The sequence below is a fragment of the Porites lutea genome, chromosome 14, assembly GCF_958299795.1.
Source record: "Porites lutea chromosome 14, jaPorLute2.1, whole genome shotgun sequence".
Lineage (NCBI taxonomy): Eukaryota > Metazoa > Cnidaria > Anthozoa > Scleractinia > Poritidae > Porites > Porites lutea.
The window spans coordinates 13,836,682-13,863,002 of record NC_133214.1 but is presented as its reverse complement, the minus strand read 5'-3'; the positions used below and the strand labels follow the sequence as shown (position 1 = coordinate 13,863,002).

At 39.3% G+C, this 26,321-nt stretch overlaps 2 protein-coding genes across 2 annotated transcripts; both read right to left on the bottom strand.

Annotated features, from left to right (window-relative positions):
* Nucleotides 1-3,319: 3,319 nt before the first annotated feature.
* LOC140925317 (cyclic GMP-AMP synthase-like receptor 2) lies at nucleotides 3,320-5,806 on the bottom strand. The gene has a single exon (XM_073375321.1). The coding sequence runs from the start codon at nucleotides 5,773-5,775 to the stop codon at nucleotides 3,631-3,633; it is 2,145 nt and encodes a 714-aa protein (XP_073231422.1). The 5' UTR covers nucleotides 5,776-5,806; the 3' UTR covers nucleotides 3,320-3,630.
* A 7,673-nt stretch (nucleotides 5,807-13,479) lies between these two features.
* On the bottom strand, nucleotides 13,480-26,274 carry LOC140925311 (protein mono-ADP-ribosyltransferase PARP14-like). The gene is made up of 6 exons (XM_073375315.1): nucleotides 25,980-26,274; nucleotides 23,490-25,009; nucleotides 22,481-22,669; nucleotides 19,538-21,476; nucleotides 16,578-16,892; nucleotides 13,480-14,330 (listed from the first exon to the last, which is right to left on the bottom strand). Exons 1-6 carry the CDS (start codon nucleotides 26,149-26,151, stop codon nucleotides 14,044-14,046), a joined length of 4,422 nt encoding a protein of 1,473 aa, XP_073231416.1. The 5' UTR covers nucleotides 26,152-26,274; the 3' UTR covers nucleotides 13,480-14,043.
* Between the last annotated feature and the right edge of the window lie 47 nt (nucleotides 26,275-26,321).

The following is a 26,321-nucleotide window of genomic DNA, read 5'->3' as shown; positions in this document are numbered from 1 at the left end:
GTATAACCAGCAATTTTAAACGGCTTAACGTTCCTCTTTTTAAAACTGTAACAGGACAGAAAACGTTTTATTATATAAAAGTGTATCTATCTGGAACAAGCTAGATCCAAGCCTCAAATTATGCAAGAATCTGGCTTCCTTCAAAAGAGCTTTAAAAAAATCACCTCATTCTGAATGAATTTTTAAATTGATAATTATTTTTCTTTTAAAGATAAATAATTCGTATTGCATTATTTTAATTTTGTAATTCGCTTTGTTCAATGAAAGCCCCAGATGGGGATGTATTCAATAAATGTATGTATTGTATGTACTGAAGCTGTAAAATTAAATGTCTGTAGACAAGTTCATAAAAGCGCTGTGAACGATGACACGACAGTTGGCCTCGCCGCGTCAGATAAGTCGGATAAAGGATCTTACTTCCAAGACTTCGAAAGATTGGTCTGAGAGGACAGTGAACTCGACATGGAGTTCAATGAATCCATCGGTTCAAGCCGGCGGAAAATTAAAAAAGAAAACAGCAGAAAGGGTCTTTCAAAGTTTGGGAACATTAAGGTCCCACTTCGTTGTGTTAAAAAAGTGATAATAGTAATTTTGAAGGTACCCGATGCAGGTAACTGATAATTTAAGACTGCTGAAAAATTTTTTAAAGAACAATATTGTAGAAGCATTTTATTTTATTTTACGTAAAGAAATTTTTGTTTCAACTTCATTTTCTTTTTGCTATTGTACGGAAATCAACATTGCTCTCAAAAAGATGTACCCATAAAACGTATATGAGGTCGATCTGGGGCTCGGGGAGTGGGGAATTGTCTCTTTCTTCGTGCTCGGGGGTGTGGAATAAACCACAAAGAAAGAAAAAAAAATGCAAATCCTCAGGGGTATGCCCAGGGCGCATGGTTACAGGTCAAATTGAACCGGCATGGATAAAGAGCGTACCGTGCGTGCGAAAATCGAACGGAAGTATTCTTATTCAAGCGCTTGCTGGCCCAGATTCATGAGAAGTATAATTTGTGGGCTGAGTTTGTTTACGAAGCGAGGGGTTTTTTTAATAATTAACACATTTTCTCGACTTTTATTTTCCGCTCAGAGGGGATATGAAGCTAAACTCCGAGGGAATTTGGTCGATTAACTTTGGGGGAACATAAAACCTGTAGGAGAATTTTTGTTCCTTAAATATTATAACTTTTTTGTTGACAGGCATTTTTGTACGATTATCCTTCTTCCGTTTTAGCGTTATTTCCAATTTGTTCTGTAACTTTTGATCGCAATCGAATACGGGGAAAACCCTGACACGTATTTTAGGGCTTTGACCACCAAACAACTTTTTCGTGAAAAATAAACATTGCTTTGAGTGTTTAATTCGGACGTTTGCATTTAAAAATCCTAAAAACTTAACAGTGCAATTTTTCAAAAAAACCCGTTGATTTATTAAGAAAGCCAGTTTAATAAGCTTTAATTTGATATAGGGTTTTAGGGATTTTCAGTTTAACCGGAACGCGCTACATAACTTGCGGATGAGAGAGCCTGAAGGTATCCGGAAAAGGTGTTTCGATAAAGTGTTTGGGAGACCATACCGATGTTTTTTAATCACCTTAAAAGTGATTTTGTCCTTGCCTGATCGCTACAAACTTTTCACCAGTGATTGACTATGAATTGAAGTTTGTCAAAATGCAGTTTTTAGTAAAATAGATATCACTATGACCACAATGAACAAAAAACTTTGAAATCAATAACATTCGAATTTTGCGCGATCTAGACCTGCTACTGAAAATCCGACACCAGGAACTTCAAATGTGGTGTAAAGCAAATAACCTCCGTGAGAAGTAAAAAATTCTGTATGTTTGAACTCAAATAAAACGCAAATTTTATATTTTATCGTAAAGTTCTGACCTATCACTATCCGAGAAGAAGCTCAACACTTCGACAAGAATATCGACGACAAGCCTGGATTTTCTAAGTATAATTTCAGTCAAGAGAGGATAAAGAGTTTATCCTCTCTTGTTTTAGTACTTTCCTTTCTTATATTATAAAAACCCTTGGAGATGGTTACTTTGTCAAAATGTTTGTGCTATCTAAGTTTTGACAAATAACCTGAAGTCATCTGGCCAAAATAAAACAAGGGCAAAAATATAAAAACTATAAGGTATCTACTCATGTGTACACAAACTTTTCATGTTATCAGAAGGGAAAGTACTAAACTTACAGTTTGAAAATCCTGGCTTGTAGATTTCGGAGAGGTGTGCGCTTCTTCTCGAAAAGTGATTGGTCGAAACTTTTGCATAAAATAACTACGGAAGTGTTCAAAGAACACAGAAGGCAAATTAAAAATGCTAAGCAGAATTTAGAACAATACTTGTCTACCTACAAAAACACCCATAATCCAATTAAAGTTATACACTGCCACGAAATCGGTTAAAAAGTCAAGAAAACACACTAAAAAGGGTTGAAAATAAGTTCGGTAGTCATTTAATGGAAAATTTCAACGAAGGACCAATTGGAGGTCAAAAATGTCAAACTGCACAAATTTCGCAACACAAACAAGGCTTTAATTTGTTATCTACTAAAAACTCAAATTAAACATACTTTTATGAAAAGAAGTGTTACCTCGGAGATGCACCAAAATAATTCATTGCCGGCGTAACGAAAATAAACTTGCAAAGAATGTTACAGAATTAAAATCTTACGCAAATCATTCAATGAGTTACAAAAAAAGACAGGTTTGGGAAAGAAACAAATTCGTGCAAAGCTTGTGCCATGCCACAGGAAAAAAAATCCTGCCGACATTGGGCTTGTAAAATAATCATCCACTGAAAACTTTTCACCCCACCCCCACGCACCCCCTTTCTGGTTATTTTCCTCAAGAGGTCACTCCTCTTAACTAATATGTTACGAACTTAAGGTTGGGACAAAAACTAAGACGCGAAAATAGTAGATATATATTCAAGACGTGTGCAAAATCGTAAATCACGGTCGGAAAAATCTTATGGAGAAGTAAGTGCGTATCCCGTCAAGATGGTTGGTTAAGACTCTATATCTTAAGATAAGGTGGGTTAGTCTTAAAATAAGAAACTAACGATTTTAGGTAAGATGCTGGGGGTCGTCTTTTATTAGTTATGTCTTCATGTTTAGTCTTTTTAGACTGAAACTAGGCAATCCGTTTTTTTGTTGTTGTTGTTGTTTTTACCACGACACTCTCAGAACTTTCGTTTGGCCGCGCTCAAGCGTATTGTCCTACGAAAAAATAAGCAAAGCTTTAGCCAATATACATATCTTTCAAGCTTTTAGAAGTATTCCAATCGTATCAATCCTACCCAAAAAGAAAAAAAATAACGATACCAATTTGTCAGGAATCCAAACTTTTCAGACAAAATTCTGGTTTTATAAAGAAATACGAAATTGATTAAAATGTTATAGTGTTCCTTTCTGAAACTTGGTATGAAAGACATAGGGAGCGACGCTATCAAATGTGTATTGCGGAGTGTCTTTATATGGCTGATTTGTCTGAAAATTTAGGCACTACTACTGCCCAAGAATGCAAACAAGGGACCATGCATTTCCGGTTGAACTAAAAAACGACTGTGGATCAGGCACAGTATCGATTAACCCCAACATATGAATCTTGCACTTTCTTCATTTCAGGTGCACTTCAACAAGTTTTCCAAATTCTTCTTCGGAAAGTTCTGCTTGTAATTCGTGTTTTAATAGTACGAGTTCAATAGCGCGAGCTTTGCTCTGTGAACACACGGACCATTTTATCACATTGTAGATTTCTGACAGCACGCTACGACCCATGAGGTACGCAGCGGCTTGGTAGGCAATGTAAGAGCACTCCAAATGTACATGCAGCAAATAATCAGCTAGGACTCGAATCATCAGAAATCTCTGGCCTTCAATCCCCCGCTTGACTAAAGATCCTGTCACAGCACTGGCCTGTTTGGTGGGTTTCCCCAAAATTATCATCAAAAGCTTCATGAATTTCTTTGCCTCATCGTCATCAGTGTAGAACTGTGGTCCATTTTTACATTTCTTTAGCACGAAATCGTAAATTGCATCGCTGTAAGTCTCATGCAGTCGTCCAGCCCAGAACAGACACTCCTTGAAGCAAGGGTTGGTGAGGAAGTTCTGATGCTCTAAGGAATTCATTTCTACAACATTGTCACCAATTGCGTTCCTGGGATGAAGAGTTAAGAATACATTGAACACTGCAAGAGCTACAGCACTAATCTCAGTAACTTTTAACTGATCTGCAGATAAATACTCTTCTAGTAGTGAAAGAATTAAACTCGGTGTTGGACTTTCTTCCGTCTGTGGAATAACTGAAGCTTCAGCTAGAGTCAAATGCAACTTATCACGAGACTCTTTACTGATCGAAGCTTGATGTAGAAGCCGAGCCTTGTTAAGAAGAGAATTAGCTTCTAGGCAGTTGTGGCTTACATGTAGCCTTCTTTCTTTCTTCAGAACATAAGCTAACGCCATCACAAGGAAATTATATTTACAATTTTGAAGAATTTTTCCAAAATTATCCGTGACTCTTTGAGCGAGAACGGTAAGTGGGGTATCAAACAAAACGGGAAGCGATTGATTGGTTTCGATGTATCGGCAAAGGTATTGTGTTACATTGTCACGTATGTCGTTTAGAGCGTGACATGTAGCCAGAATTTCTTTGGAAGATCGATGATCTATCATGTTATTCTTCGAGATAAAGTAATTTGGAAGACAGTCTCTGGCATAGAATGCGATGTGAAAGTCTAGGAGATTGAAAATATTTTTGGCTAAGCTGTTCTTGCCCCACAACTCCATTCCTTTCTCCTCGAGAAACCAAAATAAACTTGTTTTGAGATGGTACGAAGAGAACACGTCTAGCCCACGTAGCTTCATTTCATTCTTGATTAACGCCTTTAAAACTGAATAAGCCAGCTTTTGTTTCTCTGACAATGATCGGGCAAGCATTAACTCAGCTACAGAAAACGAAAATCTCCACTCGAAATTTCTTAAAACGCTGTTGTGTGACCCAACGGGTACGATGTGACAACCTTGGGCTAATATTGTAGAAACCATTGCGGTGCTGGGCCAGCAACATTCTCGTTTACGATGTACCCATTCTTCTCCTTGTGAAGGCCAAAAGGAACATTTTAGGCCATAAACGAAATCACGATTAACCGTGAATGTTCCCATTGTGTAAGGGAGAGAGAACGAAGGACCCGTAATTGAACCTTCCCCGGCGGTCATCAAAGCACCTCGGTTGAGTGGAATTAAATCCTTACTTTCTTCGATGAATTTTAAGTTCTGGAGGCAGTGTTCTGGAACCAAATCTGCGTCTGCTTTCCGGGAGAATTGTTTCTTCGTCAAGTGTGCATAGCCAGCGTGTGAAGCATTGAAGATGTAAACAATATTTTTAGCTTCCTCTTCATTCGTCGAACTAATCGCACGTTCCTCACTTCCGGGCTCGCTTCCAGGAAAGTCTTGCAGTTCTCCATCACTTTTCTGGGTGGTTCTCTCTTGTAATTTCACTCCTTCCAGTAGTTTTAAATCAGTTCTGATAATCATATGGTCTGCATCAGTATTCCATGCGGTTAGTCTATCAAGATGGGGAAGAGAAAGACCTTCAAAACCGCTTCCGGTGTGAATGACTTCAACATCGGGATTCCCAACGCAACATTGTTCCAAATCTTTTGCTGGACTGTTGATGTTTTCTTCCATATCTTCTCTAAAAATGTTGAAAAATGGCACTAAATCCAATGTTAAGGTCAAACACAACTCCTCTGGATCACCCATACTGCAGATTGTGAGATTGAAGATGGCCGGTTTTCGTACTTCGGTATATTACTAGGTGATTGCACTGCATTATGGGTGATGGGAGTACATTTTCATGGGAAAACCGGAAATTCCGGTTGGAAAAACAAATGGTTTCCGTTTGGGAACCCTCAGAAAATATAGGCTGTGATTTGAGGCGATATAATTTTTCTTATACTTGATTTAGTCTGTTCAGTTGATTTGGGTTTACTTTGTAGCTGATCGTTCTCCCAACAAGTCAAATTTCATGCTTTCGTGTTTATGCACAAGATTTTCACCCGGGTAGTTTGTGTTAAATGATAAGCACCTGTCGAGGGCCTTTTGAACGTGGGGCGTGGCTACCAAGTCAAGAGCAACGACGATCGGTCGTTCATTTCGAAGAACACAGGCGGCCCAAGCTCAATTGAGTATACAATAGCGGGAGCGATTATAAACATAACAACATGAGTGAGGTGTTGTGTTACAAGGTAGATTAACACTGCAGTGGAAACTCTGTCGACGGTAAATCGTCGAGATTGGTAGAAATGGGGCCAGAATGTGAATAAAAGATGAGGAATACAACATCGAAATAAGGCCAGTTAACTTTTATTTAAAAATTAACGATATATATTTATTTTTTTGAATTAAATCAGTCGCGATCCCATACAAACCTTTACAGTCATGAACCGACCGTTATAACACGACACCTCACATTTGTTTGCGAGCTCACATACAATCGTTCTGTTGAACGACCTTGTAACACAACAAATTCTCACTCCACTAACACGAGATATTCGATTTGAAAACCTATATTGAGGATGGGTCAGTCAGTCATCTGATGGAGATGTCAAATCAGTGATATCCTTCTACCAAGATACTAATATACGTCCTAAGCTAGAACTTGTACCACGCCAGATACGAAAAACCACTTAAATCTACCCTTGAGAAGTGGCCAAAAAAATTGTGTGGAAACGTATTCGTTTGCAGTGGCACGTAAAACGCCCGAGAAAGAGATCAAGGAAAATACTTAACAATTATTCCTCGAGCCCGAATGGGCTCTGAGTCTATAGCCCATGAGGCCGAAGGCCGAATGGGCTATTGACCCAGAGGTCATGAGGGCGAGAGGAATAATTGTTTTAGTAAAATCCAACTAGTTGGTCAAAAATATCGAGACAAAACAGCTTTAACTAGCAAAACACGATTCAGCCACCATTGTTTGGTTTTCAAAGCCGGCGCTTTTCGCTACTAGTGGGCTATAACATATAGCCTAGTAGTAGCTCAACCAATCAGAACGCAGCATTGATAATAGACCACTAGTTGGATTTTACAAAATTACCATATTACAAATATATCACAAATTATACTTATGGAAAAGGGAGCGGGTCTAAATACCTAAATTCATAAATTATATACCGAAATAAGAACAATTATTCTAAAACATACAGATCTGAAGACGTAACAAAATAAAATATAGAAAAGGAAAACTTGCAAAACAAAACGAAAACTATCAGAAGAACTGAGCTGACGTAGAATGGCACAAGTATCGCGCCAAAATCATAAATAGCCCGATACTGTCCCAGGAACACCAGCGTGCCTCTATAGTGTGCCTTCAAAATACTGACTTCTAACAAATTCGTTCCCATGTCTCTCAATCGTCAGAAATTACATCTCACACATGTCACACATTTTTTTTCCCACAGCTTTATTGGGTACTCCTCTTGTAATACACAATATCAATTTATAATACAACACACACAAAAAAAGAAAAGAAGCAAAAACCCAAACGGGGTAGGTGCAACGGGACTAACGTCTCATGCGAGGTACCGCCCCTAGATTAAGGCCTAGGTTAAAATAAAATAAAATGAATACCCAAACATTCGTACAAAAAAATAAAAGTAAATTACGAGTGGCATGGGCACGTAGGGACTAGTGTCCACGTGCTGGGGTAATTGATTTCGACAGATGACTGCTCATTAATTTGCGAACAAAACGTTGAGAGGCAGTAGGCGAGAAAAAACTGGTTGGGGGTGCCAGCTTAGAAACATAGTTCCATAGTTTAACTATACTGTTAAAGTACGAGGCCTGAAAAGTTGATGTTTTGCGCATGTTTGTATACTCAATTGAGCTTGGGCTGCCTGTGCGGAGAAGGGCCAGTCCCGGAAGCCCCGAGTTTAAATTTTTTGTTGCATTTATCGTCCTCTTGAGGCCATGGCTGAATGGGAAATCTTGGGTCTATACTCAAGCGAAGATTTGGAACTATTGGAGTGGAATGTACGCAATTTTTGGAGCTTTTGTTTGGGCAGCGTAGGACAGCCGAGTTTTCCCTTGTCTTCCTCTCAGTCGTACTAGGTCTTAGTACTAGGTGAGAAACCGAAACATCAAAACTTGCTAAAATGACGTTTATAGGGCAGGAAACAGTAAGAAAACAACACAGGCACAACTTGAATGGAAACAGTAGAACCTCGATAACTCCAACTCGGATAACTCGAACTACATTTCCTTTCCCTTGAAAAAAATTTCACTGAAACTCGAATTACCCGCTGTCTCGAACTGTTTTTCGTTTCCCTTCAAAGTAATAATAATAATAATAATAATAATAATAATAATAATAATAATAAGTATTATTATTATAATTATAATTACAATAATAATAATAATGGTTATTAACAGATCCACTGGGTGGTTCTTCCCTTTTAAAGTACATCAATTACAATTAAAAATAAATCAAATAAATCAAACATGTTTCGATCGGTCAACGATCATCTTCAGTTGTGAATACGTTTGCAAGTTCGGTTGAATTAATACAAGCAATGACGTATAAGTTAAAACGTGATACAATTCAAAATTTTGATAAATTAACGTACAATTTTAAGATGCGCGAGACATGGAATAACACTTGCGCGAGCACTACACTTAAAGGGACAGTGTCCCGATTATGCGTACGCGCGAGCGTCATCTGTTTTTTCTTCAAAGGACAATAGAACTGTCAAATTGACTCGACAAGATTTCCATCCGGACCGCACCGCCGACGGAGATTTGTTGTTTATGTTCTCAGGCAATTTTTTAGACTTTCGAAGAAATCTTTCGTCTTATTTAAAATTTGGCTCGAGGCAGGAAGACTCATCGCGATTTTATCGCTAGCAGGGCCGCCTCGCGACCCGAAAATCTCTTTCCGCTCGCTTTAAAAACAGATTTTCTAATGTGAAACTCGTGTCAGAGGTCAATTGTTCCAAGTCCAGTAATATCTGCCTGATTTGCTGGCGTTCTAGCCTCAAACGTTGGAAAGACACAAATAAAAATGCTATCTCAACGTTATGAATCATCGCAAAGGTTAGTCAAAAAAACTATATTATGATTTCATGGAACTAGTTTTTCTAAACATGTAGCGCCTGTTTGTTTGATTTTGTCGGCCGTAGGGAGATTCATTTAAAAGTTTACTAAAGCGTCGTTGCAAAACATTCTGCTTCACGAAGCTCCCATCCACAAGATCTCCTCAGTCACATCAATGTCTCAATGGTTTCTTTCTTACAGTCTTTATTGTTGCTGTTTCATTTCTGCGTATTCCTTTCACAATTATCTCAGCTTGTATGGAAGCTAGCAGAAGAAATTAGCCTTAACTCGGCATCAAAGCGCTTCCCATCTTTTGGTCCTCCGGCCAACGGCTGTAAAAGTAACGCCAAAAAGTCCAGATTTGGCCGAAATCAAAACTTAACAGGAACAATATATCATTGATCTGTAATCCTGAGAAGTTTTAGTGTCGTATTGAACCCGGCCAAGCGCGATGCAAACGGATTTTTCAAGGTTCTCTTACTCTCCTCGCATCTTTTGATTTCGGGACATCCTGCCCAAAAATCAAAGTTTGGTGCATGCGCAGTAACGAGATACTGATTCTTTAATACAAGGAAGAAAATTGTAAAAATTGAAATATTACGATGGTTATAACACAAAATGTTATGAGAACAAAAATATATATATATATATATATATATATATATATATACATATATATAAAATAAACTTGAAGAATAATAATCAGAACGAGAGAGTTAAGTCAGCATGTTTCAGCGGCTTATTTAATCTCATAACATTTTGTGCTATAACCAGATGATCGTTGAACGATCGAAGCATGTCTTGTTGTAAACTTAAAGTTGTTGTCCATTTCTTATAAATAGTTACTTGCCTGCTATTATCCAGACCAAATCAAATTAAGTTATTTACAAATTATGCAATATACAATTAAAAGTAGAAGCAGGATTAACAGAATCGAAATTACAGTAAAACTAACTAATCACTCTGTACTCTGTTACATAACAAATTCCTTGAAAGTCTTAAAAAGGTTCTGTAATCATTACAGTTTATAATAGTTTCTGGTAGATTGTTAAATAGCTCCGACTCATTATCTTGGAAAGTGCCGTTTTTGGTCGGGAACACTAATCTTATTGAATTGTTTGAGCGCAGTTACTTGCGGCATTCCTGTTTTGTTATTTTAAGATAATCTGGTCAAGTCTTAGTGTTATGCAATGCTTTAAAGCATGATTTCAGGAGGTTCAAATCTCTTCCCTCATTGATTGGAAGCCATCCGATTTTAACTACATCCCGAAAGTTCTTAACATAGTTACCGACTACAAAACATGCGGCAGCAAATTGAACTCGTTGCAAACGGCGAAGTAAGAACTGTGGTAGAGGGTAAAAAACCAGATCGGCATAATCCAGTTTTGACAAAATCAATATTTCTGCTAGTTGCTTTCCACGCTCATATTTGGCGAGAAATTTCAGTTTTCTTAGTATTGATAGAGTGGCGGGTACCGTTGAAAATAGTTAAATGCGTGACGTAAGCAACACTCAACGTGGAATATCAGTCATGACTACTTGAAGTCTTCTGGTATTCAATCGGACATTCAATCCTTGTCAATACCCAAAGGTCGTTAATTAGACTGTAAATAGAATATAATGAAAAAACGTCTTGAGGCTTTCAGATGACAAGCAACGTAACATGCTTAAAAACAAACATAAAAACCATACCTGACTGTAGTGTAACCTGAATTAGCATAGTTACATGGATTTATAGACTATTGCCACTCACTAGTATCTTTTCAATGACTAGTCCCGCACTAAGTTGAGATCAGCTTCTGCTTTCATTTCCCTTGGTAAAAAGATTTCCGGCCGGCAAAGTGAATCGAAAAGTCTTGCATTTAGTGGAGTACGTGTATGCCTGTATTTAATACGTGCGTTTTCGAATCAAACAAATATTGTTGCAGCACTAAGTATGTGCATTCACGTGATTACCGTGACATCAGCCTTCGCCGCCAAATATCATGCATATGAATACGCAGAACATAAGCATCCCAAGAATGTGGACAAATCTATACAGTTTATAGCGTGCCGCTCACCAAGAATTGTCTGCGGGCCCCTATTTTCGCCTGCAAATACCAAAATTGTTTAATTATCATAGCCCATCCTCGGAGGCCCAAGGCAGTCAGTCGGGCCGCCGGGAGGCACGACAAACGCTTTCAAGCACGGGTGGAAGAGCCCCTTGGTACCGACTGTCACCGGACCATTTCTAAACGGTCAAGCGAATGCTGGCTCCTGATTTTACACAAAAAATTCTTTGTAATATTGTACCCAATCGGCAAACAGCATCGTCCAGGGCCTGTTTACATGGAGGTGCAGGACCCCAGGTAAGTGAAGTAACTTGATTATGGGGTAAAAAATAACCCTCCTTTACATGAAATTTTACAACCCCGCAATCCTAGGGTGCAATTTCTCAAGATTATTGAATGATCGCTAAGCACGTAAACTAGAAAAATGCTGGCAAACCACTTGTTTTGGCGATTAATGAGCATGCTCTTCTACACTCACTTGCTGCTCTTGCTGCAACCTTCGATTTAGTGCTATTGCTTTCTATTGTTAGCTTTAATAATGATGCAAAGCCACCGCCAAAGTGAATTTTCCGCGAATTTGATGTATCACGAATCCAGCCCCGGCCAGGCGGGTTACCCCACCTTGAAACGTTTACAAGGCAAATTAACCCCAGCTGAGAGGGTTACCCGGTCGGGCTACCCACCTTGGCGGGTCATCCCACCTATCATGTAATCGTGATCAAATTAAAATGAGAGATTATATGAACACCTAAGCTGGTTACCTCACCAACCTGGAGTCCCTCACCTTCGTGTAATCAGGCCCTTAATTAAATTTTGAAAGCAAGAACCAACTTACAAAAAAGAAGGACCGGATCCTAATAAAGGATCTAGTTAGCTATAATATTGGGAATATAGAGCAAACGAAGCAAGGCTGATTTTACAGTCAGGAATATGTATTTCTTATAACACTGTATGTACGACTCCGAAGAAGGAAGGCCGTGCCTTCTGAAATATTGGTATAAGAAATATATGTTCCCGACTGTAAAATCAGCCTTGCTTCTTTTGTTCTACATGTTACCTCACCTACCTGGGATCCCCCACCTCTATGCAAACAGGTCCTTAGGGCCTATTTACATGGAGGTGGGGACACCAGGTAGGTGAGGTAACCCACTTTGGTGGGGTAACCTGCCTGTCCATATAATCTCTCATTATAATTTGATCACGTTTACATGATAGGTGGGATGACCCCCCAAGACGGGTAGCCCGGTCTGCCAGACCAGGTAACTCTCTTAGCCGGGGTCAAATGTTGCCAAATATCAATGGCTTGCGTGCATGCTCACTTTTCCTTGGCACATTCTCCTCGCGCGATAGCGGCTCCGCCGTCAAAAATTTTCCCCGAACTCGCACAAGTGAGCCTGAGAGTTTGAGACAAATGGTAAACCTGACTGAGCCATCTGTACAACGTCTAGTAATATTCAATCGATATTGAATCAGATCATCACCATTATCATCATCACTCTCATCATCAAACCATCATCATCATCATCACCTCAGTCGTGGTGGAGGGTGGGGGGGGGGGGGAATAAATCCTATGATGGCCTATATGGGGAGACTCCGCCCTAAAGGGGTATCTCTTCAAGCCTCAGGTGATGGATTCCTAATTGAAAGACAGAGCATTTACAGCAGTTAAAACGGTGCAAAATTCTGAACAAGGCATGTGAAGGGGGTGCCATCTTTTGTCAATAGAAGGTATACGAAAGGGGTACCTTTTTCGTAAAAAATGGTATATAAAAGGGTAAGGGGTTGGCCCTCGGGGCGGAGCCTCCCCGTATAAAAATTTGTTGAGTAACACCACCCACCCCCGGTTCACGAGCTCTGACCATTCTTCCCCTTCTTAAGCAAAGTCACGTTAGACGTAAATTTCTTAGAGGATAGTTTTCATCAGGTGAGCAGGGATATTCTGCACGCGACGTTGGCTGAATTATTGTCTTGTATCAAGAGCCATAATGTCCAATTATGGCTATTGCTTGTATCTGTTGAGTTCAGGTCTAGTTCCCATTTAGAGTGTTTACAGTCCCCTCGTGCTCTTATGGCAACGAATGGGCATCTTGGTTTCAAGAGTGTTAAATCTTCCAAGGAGAAAAAGTGACATTACGGGTTGGGAACAGGTGAGAAAAGCCACCACCATAAACCCCGACTCCTGCCCCCCCGGGAAATTTGAAGCTAATTAAAGAGGCCGCCTATTGCAAGTTGCCCGTCCATTTCCTGAATTTTGGAGCCGACTGCACTGGTTACGCCCTAGATAGGCTGGGCTTAAACACTTGATAGCATTATGGTATTTTCCTCCTTTAATAGACCCTACCACGCATTTGTTTTTTTAACTTTTGACATGGACAAGTTAGGGAAAATCCGTCAACACCACCGGAAAGAGAGCCCTAAAATTAAAAAAAATTAGTCCCGCAAACAAACATACATTTGCATCGCATCTACATTCAAAAAGATAAACCAAATTTGGAACACTTCTGATATAAACGGGAATCTTCACAAAACTGTATCAACTGTCATGAATCAAAAATGAGCTGACACATTAATGTTAAAGGTATGGGGCGGGGTATTCAATAGGTTAGCTTGTATGATCAATAGTCACGACAGTGAGAACGCCTTAACCCCAGAGCCAAGGTCCATCCCTGAAATACACATGCATCTAGCTCCTGATCTGGCAGACACTAACGCTCAGAGTCCTTTGGGTGTATTCTAGATACAAGTTTCTAAATCAAACTCAGAGTCCTATGGGTGTACTCTAAGTACAAGTTTCTAAAACAAGCTTTCTATTAGCCCTGCAATTATTTTTATCATGAATTTTTAAAGAACAGCTTGTTGTTATGCGATTCATCGGAGATAAAACGTTAAATTATTTTTGTTGTTGAAAAGTGATAAGATGTTCGGGATAACACTGATTGTCATGATATATTACAAACTGTTCAGGATTGACTGTTTTATCAACTGTGGAATCATATAAGATCTCCTTTCTGGTGGGATCCTTTGCAGGGGGTACTTTCATTTGGTCATCACCTTGACAGTAATCCCCGACTAACACTCTTACATGGTACATGTAACGTAGTGCGTCTGACTTTTGTGTGTAGATCAAAGACAGACGTGCATCCCTGGCAAAATAAACACCTTGACCGAATCGAGTTCCTGCAAAATAAGCACAAAAGGTGTATGCTAGCTATCTAATAAATACGTTTATTATTCATTCAATATATTTCTCTGTCAGTCTCCGTCAGTCCCCCGGATAATAGGGAACTTAAGATAGAGACGTTTTCGGGGCGACGGCAACTTCCACCGGACGTGACATCATCATTTGTTGGATATTGCGCATGCTCGTGCTCACCACCTTGCCGTCGTGTTCCCGTCGGCGACGTGAAACTGGTCTGTTTGGCGTTGTGGCGAAAACGTGAGTATTTAACTTTCATTTCGATCAGGTTTGTTGCATTTAGCAACCAAAATTTTGTAGATTATCGTTCTTAAATTGTCCTTGTTTTCTTTGAGGCACATTTCAAGCTCGATTTCCAAGCTCTGTTATCTAAACTTACATCTTTGAATGTTTCTATGTTTTCATGTCACAGGGTCAAGATCCAACTTGGCAAACAGCCAACCGTAAGTGAGCTTGACATGGACAAAATTTTCCTACGAGCCAAATAAAAGTATGCAGACAAAAAATATGAACTCCGATATTTCAATTGTGTGTTTTTAGTTCGCCCTTTTCGTTAGAATATCGTATAAATGAAACGCATTGAAAATTATACAGAATAGTAGGTAATACCATGTACTAACTCGGCGTGGGAATACTGAAATAAAGTTGTTGCCGTTGTTGTTGTTGTTGCATGCAAGTATTTCCCGGGAATTATTTCAATACCAAACTAAGAATACGGTTCCTTGGTCGCATTTTAATGTTCCTGTAATTTGCAAGGCTTCGGCAAGCTTGTGGAGATCATTTTTTTTCAACACGAAATTCTGCCTTGAATTCAGCTGCATCCCGCATGTTTTTTAGCGTGAACGGATCGTAACTGTCCCGGGGAAAATCGGAATTTTTGGACTCATAATTTTCCCACAAAACGAGAAACTCTTCATCGGATACATGTTGTCTGCATAGCAAATATTTATTCTCTTAATTCTTTATGTGAAGCCATATTTTCCTCTTCGGTATTCTTCTAATTAAAGGCGCCGTCCTTCTGAGTTCACTGCGAACTTAATGTTCTATTTTTGACGGGGAGCGACGGCTGCCTTAGTTCCAGGCTTTCTCTGCCAGTCCGGTCGCCGTCGCCCCCAAAACGTCTCCATCTTAAGTTCCCTAATGCTTCATACTACCCGCGCCGATGTTTACCAAATTTGGAAGATGGAGGCAAATATACAGGGTGACGAGAATGGATGAATGAAGACATTTGGGTGTCTCAAAAGTAGGTTCCTCTACGCTATAAATCTGTAATGAAGTACGATTAGACTTGGTAAGAAAATCGTTTAAACCAAAGTTGCGTCTTTCAATGTAATTCAATATTTTATACTTGTTGTGCCATCTTTTGACTCCAATATTCATTTTGTGTACTTCCGCGCCAAAGGTGCGCGTGCGCTATTATGTTTTCCCGCCACATATTTTTTTTTTTGCTTGAACTCCTTCCCCTGTAAATATCATGAAAGATAAACCCTTTTAACTCAAAAACGTTCAGCTACGTGAGAGCATAAGCATGTATACTTCGATTTGTTAGCTTATCATTTGAAGAAACCGTTAAAAAACTGGAAATGATCCAAAGAATGTTGGGTGGTAAAATGTTCATCGGGAAATAAAGGTTCTGAAGACAAGAAGCGAAGGGGGAGACCGAAAGTCTTGAATAAAATATCCTAGTTTACGTTTTATGGTAGTCTGCTACACAGCCGTTTTTAGTGTAGCCTCCAGGAACGCGTGCCCAACCCCTAAAGAACGTCTGCGTGTGAGTCAGTTTTAAGTGTCGTCAAGGAGCTTTGTGAGACGACACTAAAAACGGCTGTGTGGCAGACTAGTTTTTTGGTGGCGTCAAAGAAACTTACTTTCTCTTTCTGAACTTATTGTTCGTCAGAATTCAACTCCATTTGATGGAGTAAGTGCGTTGGAATGATCGCGATGAAGGTTTAAAAAACGCCAATTCACTTTTTAGGCGATTTGATTTTCACCGTCGTTGCCGTCCTCGGATGTTAAGTTCACTAATAAGACTTCGAGATGTAAATTAAGGAGGGTTCTACCACACTTATTTAGGGGATTTTAGTCAGTCGAAAGTGAAAGGAAAGTTTGTGGTGGAAGATATTCTGTGCACGATCTCTCATGGTTAAACCGTCAGCCAAACCGCGGCGATGTTTGGAACATATATAACAGCCCTCCACCTATCCAAAACCCTGTGAAATTATACTCACCATTTTTTCCACAGAGGCTTCTGTTGAAACCCTGTTTGTTGATTGGCGTAATACTTTCAGAAGATGTCCCGTGGAAAAGTCTGCGTTCGGTATTTCCACCATTTACTTTATCCATATTTTCTTTCTTTAACACATAAGTTCGGTAAAGCAAAGGATTCTGGATTCTTTCGATACTTGTAATAGAGACGTTTTGAGCTGTGGCGTAAAAATGGTCTGACACTTCTCTATATTCCTGAGAATTGCAATCTAATCTAACTGTATGAACCTCTTTGCCACCAGGTGGCATTTCAGCCCAGTTATCAGGAAGGATGATTCCTAAAACAGAAATGAGAATAGCAGTTATCTGTAATAGCAGTTTGACAATGACTTAATATGTTAATGGCTTATGGCGTGCTTACACCCCATTTATTAAAGAATCTAAGGGCGCTTACCACTAGTCAGTACTGGCCGGCCAGACTAGGCCAGTTGTACAGAGGATTTCACTATTTGTCAGGAGTGTCCAGCCTGACCATAAAACCGATAGCTGGGCTTTTGACATTGATCGTGGTGACATTGACGCTGTACTATTTCTAGACTAAGTTAAGTGCCTGCGGAATTCAAGGAAATGCTTGCAATTGGTTGAAGTCATATTAGCGGTAATTTTAGAAAATCGAACGCAAATATGCTCCGTTTGTAGTTCACTTTCCAAAACGTGCAAATTCGAAAGTGGTATCCCTCAGGGGACAATATTGGGTCCTCTATTGGTTTTGTTATACAACACTTACCAAATTGCTTATCTAACTCTGATTCTGGAATGTATGCCGATGATCATAACTATCGGAAAGTCATTCAGTCCCTTCTGAATGAAGATTTGCAAAACATTAGAAAATGACTTATCGCAAACAAACTCACACGGAATATGACTAAGACTAAGTTTATGCTGATGGTCTCCATACAAAAGCTTAGAACCCGAACAGCATATCCCGTTTTGACCATCAATAATTCTCCCGTTAACCAGGGGCACCCAACGATTGTTCTGAAAAACATCTGCTCGGAGAAACAAATATTGCCTAGAATTTTCTATTACTTGAGGACGGCTACAAATTTCTAGATGACCGTTACATTCATGTTTAATTTTCGAAACTTATCTCATAAAAATAACTCCTCTACGATTTTCTGAAGCTTAATTTCCAAAATCGTGCAGCGCGCGGGGCCCTAACTTTCTCAAACTACAGTTACAGTTATTTAAGAAAATGAGGATGATGGAAGAGTGAAAGACCTGACCCTCGCCCAATTGGTCTCAAACTGCTTCAACCTCTACGTGTACCAAAATTACTAAAGAAGAAAAGGAAAAGACCTCAAAACCCATACACAGTGTATCCGCTGCACAGGTATGGCACATAATGTGAAAGTGACCGTTTAATAGAGAAAAAGACAATAATAAAAAAAAACACTCGTTGGCACCTCTTTATAGGTGGCCACAACTGCTTAATACAGGTCAGTTTTACAGCAACTTAAGGAAACTGTTCCTGGGACCGCTTGACAGAGGCTGATCGATACAGGTTTGACTGTATCGGTCAGATGCATCGAAGCTTTTCGAAAATCTAAATTGGAAAAATCTTAGTACAGGCCCCTATGGGTCAATCTGATGCCACTCCATACGCTGTTGGCAAGAGCAAATAAACTAACTATTCCAACGCTACGCACAAATTACCTCGGTAATAGTTTTCACTATAGTGATACCGTATTTCCTCGAATAATAGCTGGGGCGATTATTTCTTTTTTCGCACAAAAAGGGGCGATTATTCTAGGGACTGCTATTATTCGAAGAAATACGGTAGTCTTCCTCAAACCTTAAGGCAAGCAGAATCCCTAGAGTGGCTGGCTGATGATGCGTTTTTAACGAAAACTCTCGAGAAAAGAATATTTCATTTTCAAATTGACAAGTCTTGCTAGTTTCTGATTTTTAGACAACGCCCTAAGAGAGGTCACTGCTTAACTCATTGTTTGCCAGACCAAATATAAAAGAAACGTTACAACTACAAAGGGTGAAGGTCCAGTCATATAATCAGTGACACACAAATTGTGCGATATCTTCGACACCCAGATATAGAGGGGAGAAAGATAAATTGCTTCACAGAAAAAAAGCTGAGGAGCAGCGTCTTAACACATCATGCATTAACAACATCGAAACCTTTTCTTTCGAACACCTCCGTAATATGGACACCTCTACCATCATAAAAAATGGAAAGATACCAACTGTCATGCCATCCCTACCCCTCTACTGCATTACCTTACACCTTTTTATAAAATAACTAAGATAGTACGCGCGCTCTGATTGGCCGAGAGCAGTGTTTGCATGAGAGTATGTAAACATGGTTGTGGCGTCAAGTTGTTTGGCTTTTCGCGCGCTAATCACGCAAGCACGAATTTGAAAAAGTTTTCTAGTTCAAAACTCGACAAGTTTACTTTATTTACCCATTCCTTCGTCGGCTGAAACATGGAAAATCATGACAAAGAAGGTGAGTCAATTTTTCTTCGCTTTAGCTGACATTTTAAGCGAGAAAAATCCGTATTTTGCAAAGCATCTTTTTGCAAAACAAGAACTGATTACGCGTGCAAGACTTCGTGGACAAGATTTTGCGACTGGTAAGAATTTCTCTTTTAATCAGTGCCATACAAAAAGTTTTGCGTTTTTTTCTCGGGAAAGTTATTTTATAAAAGCAATAGAAAACTTTTTTCCTGCGTTTGCATAGCCTGATATAAACACTCGAGGCGTTGGGAGAATTCTCGTCAGTTATGCAAACCCTCGACTTCGTCTCGGGTTTGCATAACTGTCTCGAATTCTCCCAACCCCTCTCGTTTTTATATCAGGCTATGCAAGCACGGAAAACGTTTTCTATTGCTTAAATATCACTGTGGTGTATACGTATTGAGAACTCTCAGTTCAAATGTAGTTATTATATTCATGTCAGCCTTACCTTCTGCCTCTTTGAGTTTACGTGTCACTGTTATTTGCTGATTTTGGGGTTGTTGATAACCACTGTTGTTGTACATATCAATAACAAAATCCACTCCCTGAGAGGAAACCTTCACAGTTTTATCACCGTTGCTGTATGCCTTTTCGATCACAAGATTAGCTTTAAAGTCGAATGGTGTCTTCTTACCCTGCAATTCGAAATTCCATTGAATTGTTTTTGAAATCATTCGAGCATTTTCATGCTCAAATTTTTTCTTTTCAGTCTCTCTTGCTTGATTAATATTCTGCATGATCTTCTTTGTCATATCGTGAACCTCATCTTTACTACCCCGCAAAATGACGCTACCCGTGGCAGCGTCAACAGTCATTTCAACATCACAGTCATCCGCCCTTTTTATAAGCATATTAATTTGGCTTTCAGATAACTTGCTTATACCTTCGTCTTCGAATTTTTCGACTGTGCAGTTCTCACTTAAATCCTTACTAAGTTCATCGATTGCTTTGTAGACGCTGTCTTTATCCTTGCCTGTGAATTTAACTCTGACAGCCTGAATCCTAAATTCAGTCGATAACACAGTGGAACTTGTCTCTTCGTGTCTCTTCTGCTCTTGCCTAAAGGCTTCCACCATTGGCATTTGTTTTATAACAATTCTGACGTTACGAACTTTAGCACAGATTCTACAAAAGCTTGACAAAGCCTGGAAAATCAGATTGGCTGAGATCACAGGAGACATACCATACCCACCGGTGCCAATCGCTGGAAGTGAAACGGAACGGAACTCCTTCGAATCAGCAAGTCGAAGACATTTTTCAAGACATGTCTGAAGGTGCTTGGCATCTGACGATTCTGGGATTAAATGAATAATGTGGCGTACTTTCAAATCACCGCCACTGGTGACCACCACTGAGCCCCCTTTTTGTGGCGCCATTTGCTTGCACTCTTGCTTTACATTTGAACCACACACTTGTGAAATTGCCTTGCTTACTTCTCCGGCATTGTCCATCTCCATATCAGGATTTATTATGTTAACAATGGCATCGGATTCCTCGTCGGTCAGGTCACCATGAATGACCCCAATGATCAGTTGCTCCATTTTGGCATTGCGTCTGCATCCACTTTCAACGGTCACTGGTACGAAATGCTTTTCTTTCGCTAGCTCAAACGCAGAAATCAAGTTAACTTGATTGATCACTATTCTCACCTTGGGACACTGTGTGTAACTGCCCCAAACGTTCCTGAAAGCTTCGAAAATAATGGATGCCGATTTCGAAGCTGGTAGACCATAGCATCCTGTTCCAACGGCTGGGATGGACACGGAAAGAATGCTGCGTTGCTTCGCCAAGCCAAGGCCTATTTCTAGACTCTCTTTGATGTCGGACTCACTAGAAGAGCTTGGAATTATATGTATAACGTAGGGTACTTGTAGCTTACCGCCGCTTGTTATTGCAGCTTTTGGCCTTTCACACTGTTGAAGGCAGCCTCTAAACTCTTCTTCTAGGCTATTCCCTGCTGCTCTACGTACATCCGCACTGAGCGATCCTGCCCTTGCCATGTTCATATCACTTGCAAGCACGTTGAAAATGGCGTCAGTTTGAGATTCTTTAGTCAAATCACCTTGAACAATCTCGAAATTTCTGTACCACGTCTTCCCCCCAGTCTGAGGTACGGAGACTTGCCCATGCAACTTCTGTTGGCGGTTCATCTCTTTGGTAAAGGCTTCGATTACCTCTCCATTCCTTTGAAGCAACAAAAAGCGAATGTCTTTGACGCTTGTCTTTGGATTTGAGAGGCAGTATCTTACTGTTTCTTCTAACATGATCTTAGCAGTTTCTGCTGGAGGGAATCGAAGGTTTCCAGTTCCAATGGCAGGAAAAGCGACGGATGTCCCATGAAGCTCGTCAACGTTTTGAAGCGACTTATTAACGATTCTTCTGAGACACTGTAGTACGAAACAAAAATAATTTACTGGTGAATAGAATTTAAGGCATCGCTTTCGTCAAGCAACAAAGGAAATGCTGCATTAGTGTCTGCGTGGCTCTTAACTTTTTCATGTTAAATTGGAATTCCATTGGCCCGCGTCAATCAATCAATAATCAATCAATGAATTAACTAACGTTATTCAGAAACCATAGTAAATTAGCCTAAAAAAGAATCATTTGATAAATGTACCTACATAAACACAGTGAGATTTCAAAAAATGTTAATCAAAAGAGTCAAACGGATGTAGGATGAAAATAGTATAAAACTGACAAAAGGAAATGGCCTGTATCCAATGTGCTTGTTCATAATGTGCATGACGCTAACCCAGGGAGGTAGGAACTAATCATATGCACACTTTTTGATCAGCTATTGTAATCGTAGTTAGAGTTACAAACTATTTACAAGTGAAACTATAAATTTTTCTTTGCGTTTAAATTGAAATTTGTGAGACTATGTTTGCCTCTTAATACCCTAATATCAACACATATTTGGTCCTAGTAGTTTTTGGTTCATACCTTCGTCTTGCCGTGGAGAAGACGACGTCCTATCTTTTGTTAATTTTGAGTTTATTACCGAAGGACAATTTATATGGTGTTCATTTTTCCTGGCGTAAAAGGGTTTGGAATGATTATAATTGGAGTGATTTTGTTGGCCCAATGTTTTCAAGTTTCAATCTATGTCCATCCTTGCCACAAGTTTTTAATTTGCTGCAACAGGAAACAGTTTCAGTACCTAAATCTAGTCTTAACTAAACGGCATAATTATTTTTGGAACTCAATTGATGAGAAGACACGTTTCAGCTTTTTAGTAAGATAGCAAGTAGCTCCTTTAATGCGGCAGATTTTTTGTTTGTTTATTTTTTTTGGGCGGGGGGGGGGGGGGGAGGGAAGTAAGCAGTAACTTCAGGTGTTTTCGTGTTTTCATGATGACTTATCGTTTGAGTTAAAATTCAACCTTGCTTACCTGCTCTCCACTTCCTCCATTCCAATTTGAACAGCTTGTCAGAAAAACTCTGTTGCAGGGGAGGTTGAGGCCTGATAAAACACAAATTTCTCCAGGGTTTGGTGTACTGAAAAAAGGAGGCTTCTTTTGCGGGCTAGATTGAAGAATTGCATCAGTACATTCTCCTAGTGGACTGACCAGAATGTCAACCTGAAGTTAAAATATAAAAAAAGACTCATTGTTGTAACTATTTTTACGGGAGAAGTTTTTACTCTCTAGCTGACTATTAAATTATGTGGCTAAATAATTAATTCATTCATTTAACAGTTACGTCTGCAGAAGCCGTCTGACCATAGTGATTGGAATATACGCGAAGTACATGGCATCATAAAAAGAAACCAATTCAAACTGAAGGCAAACTGAAGTCATCACCGTTCCATGTCCCGCTATTCTTTGCATTTTTTAAAATAATTTTTTGTAAATAATTTGTTGGTATCTTTATTCTACAAAACAAGTTTATAACTTTACATTCACTTAATGTTTTAAGATCACTTATTTCCATGGTAATGCTAACCAACACTGTCACTATATCGTATAAAAATCTAAAGACAAAAAGCGAGAGATCTGTATACAATCAGTTGAGGTCTTTTTATTTTAAATAAAACAATTTTATCATTGCCGAAGGCGAAGTTGATATTGTTGAATAATCCCCGATATAAGTCGAGGGATTATTCGTAGTATTCATAGTCCGAGATAGCGAACCAATCAGATTGCTTGAATCACCAAGATCACTGAGTGTGTATATACTAACATGAAAGGTAATAGCTAGGCAGGAGAGTGAACCAAAAGTGACACATCAGTCTAATTTTTCCACTATTTACCAATTTATCAACCTGATTTTAATTGGACTTTAAAGAGGTGTGCATGTGACACAAGTTCTTATTAGTACCTATTTATTGGTCATAACGTGATGAGCAATTGCGGATAAAAACATTCGAATTATGAAAAATCTGTAGAATATGTAACTCACCGGCTCCTTGACAATATCTCCAATTTTCCATGATATTTTGTGCCCTCGAGAAGTTACCAATGACGAGACGTTTCTTTTCTGTTCGAAATTCCTTCCGACTTGAATAAAGCACTTATGTTCGTTTTCTAATGTCTTAACCCAGCGCTCCCCTCTTCCATTCTTCTTAAAATAATTGCGGAGACCAGGACGCGATTCATCGATGCTAAGAAACACTAGGCCCTTTATCAGCACATCCAGTTTGTTCTTTGCTAATTGCAAACCTTTTCTGCGGCCTGAAAGGTGGAACGTCTGACCTTCAAGCTTCACAAAATGGACATCAAATTGTTCCAGGCTTGTTTCTATGGATTGCAATTCTTCTTTGCAGTGTTTTGAGATATACTCTACAATTTCTCTACTTGAGCAACTGTAATCTTCGTTTACTACTGAATTTTTGTCCAGAAATTCCTGTAATCTCCATGCACCTTGTTCAACATTGTCTTTAACTCCAGTTAGGATCCAAACACTACCAGACTTATCCTCATGGATGAGGACTCCATTTTCTGTTTTAACTTCATTACATAGGCTAACCCATTCAGGTGTTTCTGTCAAACGGAGGTTTAGTTCTTCGAAGTAGATTTCTTTTTCAACAGCTATTTCCCCGATAGGCCGAATCGCTTCTTTGGCATATCCAAGTACCTTTGCAGAAAGATGCTTGGACGGTAACAAAGTATCAAAGACAACGATCGCTTCTATGCCATGACTTTTTAGTGTTTCTTTAATTGACTCTTGCCCCTTGTAAGTCATCAAAAATTCCAAAGTTCTCTGGGGTAGTTTCAACGGTTTTTCTTCAGTTGCAAGTACTTGTTCTTCAAATCTTTGCATGGCTATCTTTACTTGGGATTTTGGGCCCTTCAACCGAATTCCCCCTTTGTTGTCATCACTGACCTCTACATCTTTGCATTCTTTCTCCAAGTATTTCTTCTTGAAGTCAATTTCTTTTAAAAGGAGACTAAAACTTTTTGGATCAAGATTCGCAGGAACTAAAAAAGTCTCGCAGTCATACGCTGCTTCTTTTTTTACTTTTTTCAACTGATTTTTTAGGCATTTTTTGAGTTTGCTAATATCTGATTTGCAGGAGACAATTCGTATTTTCTTTTCACTTTCAAGGAGTTTTAAATCTACCCGCGGTCGACAATCTTCAAAGCTGGAACATATGGTGGAGAACTCTGCCTTGACACAATTCCAATATTCTTCCTGGACGGAAACGTCAAGTTTCTGTATGTTACTCAGAAACGATAATAAAGCTTGTATTGACATGTCTTCATCACCATCACACTCCACATGCGCTAGTTCAGATCCTTCTTTATAGTCGAAGGTCATTCCTTCATTTTGTAAGAAACTCTTAAATTCATTCTGATAATATATCGAATTAGAGATGTACTCCATTACATCCAGATCTACCGGGAAAGGCACTTGCCTATTATTGTTTTCTTCAGCAAGTCTTTGACGTAATACTTGCTCGTCACTCTGAAAGGCAGGATCTGAAAATTCGTTTACAATTATTAGTTAGTACATCCATGTATCATCAAGCTACAGAAAATTTCACGGAAAGAAAGAAAGTAAATAAGTTCTTAATCGAAAATTTTTAAATTTTAAAATCTGCTTTGCCAATCACCATAAGATCCAATGATCCGAATCAGAGATTAATGATGACGCGGTAAAACTGTCAGTCAGAGTGCTTTAGCAAAAAATGGAAATCGGTACTAGCTAGCTATCTACCAACTAAGAAAAATAAGAGGTGAAAAGTTCTTATTTTACGTTGTAAACTTTTAACTGTCAAAGTTCGACGTTGCGCTCATTTTACCCTCCTCTTTCTATTGAAACAGGACTGTATGGGTATTTAAGGCTACTTATTAAGGCTACAAAAAAAAAGGGAAAGAAGTCGATAAAAGGATTGAGAACACACCTAGGACTCGAGCCCGGAACCTCCCGCACAGAAGGCCGCCACTAACTGACTGTGCTAATGATTGTTTTTGAATATATTAGCATCTTCCAAGAACAAGAAAACGAAAGGGAACAAGGTGACCGACGCACATGAGACCCGACGAGAATGCTTCTACCAGATCCCAAAAAACCATGGAACATATTCTACCTCAATGTCCACAGTGAGCACAAAGGTAATACCTATACAGACTGAAACAATGGGTTTTAAATACGCTTTACTCCTAGCCTACAGACTGAAAGAAAGCCGTTACCAGTGAGACAGGTCTGGAGCCCCACAGCTGGAATGAGGATGTGTTGATAACGTGAGAATGCACAATTATAGCAGCAGGAAACCATGTAAGATTGACTATATATTAACTATTTCTTTTGCATGCAGTGCTTTTTAGAACAGAACCACAGATCAAGTAAAGAAACTAGGAAATAAAACATTACCCTCCGTTGGTATTTTGTCTTTAGTGACAAGAATAGCACTTTGGCTCCTTTGGTTTTCCTGAGAATCACATTCACCGTCTTCGTCAAAAAAAGGAAAGTCCTTTCTGTCAGCGTTGATTTTCTCTGGTACGCTGGTAACATTGTCCTCCAAGTTATGACGCTCCTCAGCACTGACATCATCACCAGCAGATTCGCTATTATGCTCACTTGAGAAATCTGTGACAATATAACGAAATTCAAACAGCATAAAGGACACCCGAAACGCCAGAAGCAACAAGGACTGGAATCACTTGGAAAAGAAAAGCATTCAATGTCACAACAAAAAGAGGCCTAACTTTCGTGATAGATGTTGGGTTTGTGAACAGACCATTGAGCAATATTATAATCTACAATATGTTAATCTAGAGCGTATATCGA